The sequence below is a fragment of the Oryx dammah genome, unplaced genomic scaffold (genome assembly GCF_014754425.2).
Source record: "Oryx dammah isolate SB20612 unplaced genomic scaffold, SCBI_Odam_1.1 HiC_scaffold_16, whole genome shotgun sequence".
NCBI lineage: Eukaryota > Metazoa > Chordata > Mammalia > Artiodactyla > Bovidae > Oryx > Oryx dammah.
The window spans coordinates 49,291,758-49,294,877 of record NW_024070200.1 but is presented as its reverse complement, the minus strand read 5'-3'; the positions used below and the strand labels follow the sequence as shown (position 1 = coordinate 49,294,877).

General features: G+C 52.0%; 1 protein-coding gene across 1 annotated transcript; it reads right to left on the bottom strand.

Moving 5' to 3' along the window:
- On the bottom strand, window positions 1–1,438 carry LOC120875651 (myeloid-associated differentiation marker-like). The gene has a single exon (XM_040257587.1). The coding sequence runs from the start codon at window positions 1,421–1,423 to the stop codon at window positions 509–511; it is 915 nt and encodes a 304-aa protein (XP_040113521.1). The 5' UTR covers window positions 1,424–1,438; the 3' UTR covers window positions 1–508.
- Window positions 1,439–3,120: the final 1,682 nt, after the last annotated feature.

The following is a 3,120-nucleotide window of genomic DNA, read 5'->3' as shown; positions in this document are numbered from 1 at the left end:
ACTTAAAGGGGAGGTGCACTATACACTCCCTTCTACTGGGAGAAAGGAGGCCTGATGCCTAGCTACCCACCCTCACTCCCACCCCACAAACCCACAGCAACTAAGGCACCCAGGGGGACAGACACACTTTGGCAATGAGGCCCCTCCCGAGGCCCAGGGTGTGAACAGCTGCACAGAGGGCTGTGTGCTGTGGAGTCAGCACCTTAGGAGGTGGGAGGGGGTGATGGGCAGAGAAGGAAGGAATCTCAGGTCCTGATGTATCAGAAGAAGGAAGATGGGGAGAGGTGGTCAGGACACAGGAGACGAGAAAACCAAGGATGACCAGAAAAGGGGTAAAAAGTAAAAAATGTAGAATAGATGAGAGAAGCAAGAGAAAGAGGCAAAATAGGACATGGGCAGCCAAGGAAAATAGGAAGGAGACAGAGCAGATGGAGGGAAGGAGACAGAAAAGAGAGCAAGATGAATGGGAAGGGCGTGAGGAGGGAGAGAGGGAGCCAGGAAGAGGGCATCAGGGGACAACAGAGCTCTGTAAAGACATCCCCTGTGAGTGGAAAGAATAAGGGATACTGGGCTGGTCCTTAGTCGCTACAGAAACCTGGCGAGCCCAGTACACCAGGTCGGCCGTGTAAATCAGCAGGTTGATGGCTGTCAGGATGGCCACAGCCAGTCGCTTGTCCCAGACGCAACCATATTCGGTGAGCTCATCAATGCAGCTCATTTCACTGTACCTGTGGGGTTGTCCACCTAACTTCTCGTCAAACTGGTAGAGTGGCCAGAGGACCAGAGCGCTGACATAGAGGAGGACTGAGAGCAGGGTCAGCCCCAGATGGAAAATGGGGATCCGGAAGGGCAGTTTGTTCTCCCAGCCCCTCAGCCTCAGCAGCATGGCCATGGCTACCTGGACGAAGCATATGGAGTACAGAGCCACGCACACCACCAGGGCCGGCTGGTGCAGGTACAGGGAGGTGTTGCTGAGGAAGACGAAGATGGCACAGGCCACAGCGCTCTCCAGAATCTTTAGCAGGCCTGGTAAGGTGTGCACATAGCAGCGGATGTTCCTCAGCTTGTAGTGTTTCCATGTGGAGGCCACATCTATGGCATAGAGCACGCACGCGATGCAGGAGAACGCAGAAGCAGCGATGGCCCGGTCTCGGAAAGGACCATCAGGCAGGTACTGGACGTAGAGGATGGGGTAGATGATGGAGGTCGAGAGGCAGAGGAGGGCCGCATAGCAGGCACAGGTGATGGGTAATTTATACGAGCAAAAAAGGACGTTGCATTGCCAGTACAAACACTCGAACATAGAGATGGAGACGGTCACGATGAAACAGAGGCACCAGATGGCTAGGCATGAATTACCTATTGCCCCCCTCTCGTTGCCCATGCTGGCCACCAGGGAGAAGGCCACACACGTGGAGATCATCTGTGGGACTCGGAAGCAGCAGAACCATTTGCTCACATTATATTCGCATGGTGTTCTCCCCCTGGTGGACATGGTGTTGTGAAGGTCTGGCAGGTTAGAGTCACCAGTATGCAGTGGTCTTCACTTAGGACTCCTCAGAGAAAGATCCAGATCTGAAGGTGGATTAAGTGAGACGATCAGAAAAGGGTCAGGCCCTGTGAGGGCTGAGGCTCGGGATCTGTGGAGTTTCAACCAGTGGCTCAGACACTCAGGTAAGAGCACAGCCGCTCCAGAATGACTCTCCCGGCCCATCACCTTTGGCCTTGTCAAGAGACTTGTCTCATCTCACAGCTGGGTTGAACCTGGCCTCAACCCACCAACATTTTTATGTCTTTTTGCTGCGTGTCAATATCTACAGAAATACAGTATACCGTGGTCTTTTTCTACAATCACAAACCTTCAAGTTAGAAAAAGAATTTTTTTAAAATTGTTTAGTACCAATTCTGAGCTGAATGGGCAGAAGTCGTTTATGGTTTTGTTTGGACTTCCCTGATGGCTCAGATGGTAAAGCGTCTGCCTACAATGTGGGAGACCCGGGTTTGATCCCTGGGTCGGGAAGATCCTCTGGAGAAGGAAATGGCAACCCACTCCAGTACTCTTGCCTGGAAAATCCCACAGATGGAGGAGCCTGGTAGGCTATGGTCCATGGGGTCACAAGGAGTAGGACACGACTGAGAGACTAAACTTTCTTCCTTCTTTCTTATTCCATTTAGTGTAAATGTTCAAAAGTCCATTTGCTGAAACAGTAATGTGTTTGATGACAAAGTGCTTTCAGACACCAGTGGGTGTCATGTCCTATAGAGTATATGTATCATTTCACCTGTCAAAACCGAAAAATTCTGAATTGTGGAGAATATCTGACCCCAAGGATTTTCAGAAAGGAACTGTTTATTGTGCTATCCCTGTACTACAGATGGGAAAACCAGGAGTCAAGTGCCTTCCCTAAGGTTGAAAGCGTAGCTGTGGAAATCTAAGATAAAAATTAAAAAGCCATGGGTTTGAGCACTTTGTTCTACAGCCCAGCAGGTCAACCAGGCCTACGGGTGGGATCCCAGGACCCAAATTCAGGGTTCTGGGACAAAGGAGACATCCTCAGGGCCACTGCCTCCTTCTATACAACCTGAAGGCACACGTGTCCTGGCCTCACCTCCCCACAGCATCACTAGAAGGAACTGCCGTTAGAGGGGACACAGCCTGACCCGGAGGAGGGCAGCTTCAGGAGTGAACAGGGAGGAGCCACAGGGTGAGAACAAGTCCGTGGGGATGAGATGACATGGGAGTAGGGACTCTTTTGAATCCCCTCCACCCATTTTTGCCTTCACATGTGACGCTTCCTCGTTGAGGAAGGGGGACCCCAACCCAGCAGGACTCCAAGGTGGGGCGATATTGAGGAACCACAGAAGAGATTAACATAGTGCTGGGCTCCAAAGCTGCCATCCAGGTGGGACCCCGGAAAGATCTAGAAGTCCTACCTGAGCAGGAATCTCCTGTTCTGGGAGACTGGTTAGCAGCTTCCAAGCTGGGAATAAGGATGCTGTGTCTGAGGCTGACGTGGAGGCTTTTAGGGCATCCCAGGGATGGGGTAGGGATGGACGGATGATCAGCCCCCTTTTAAGGGCAGGAGCTGAGAGAAGAGGCCGCTGCAGGACCGCTGGGAG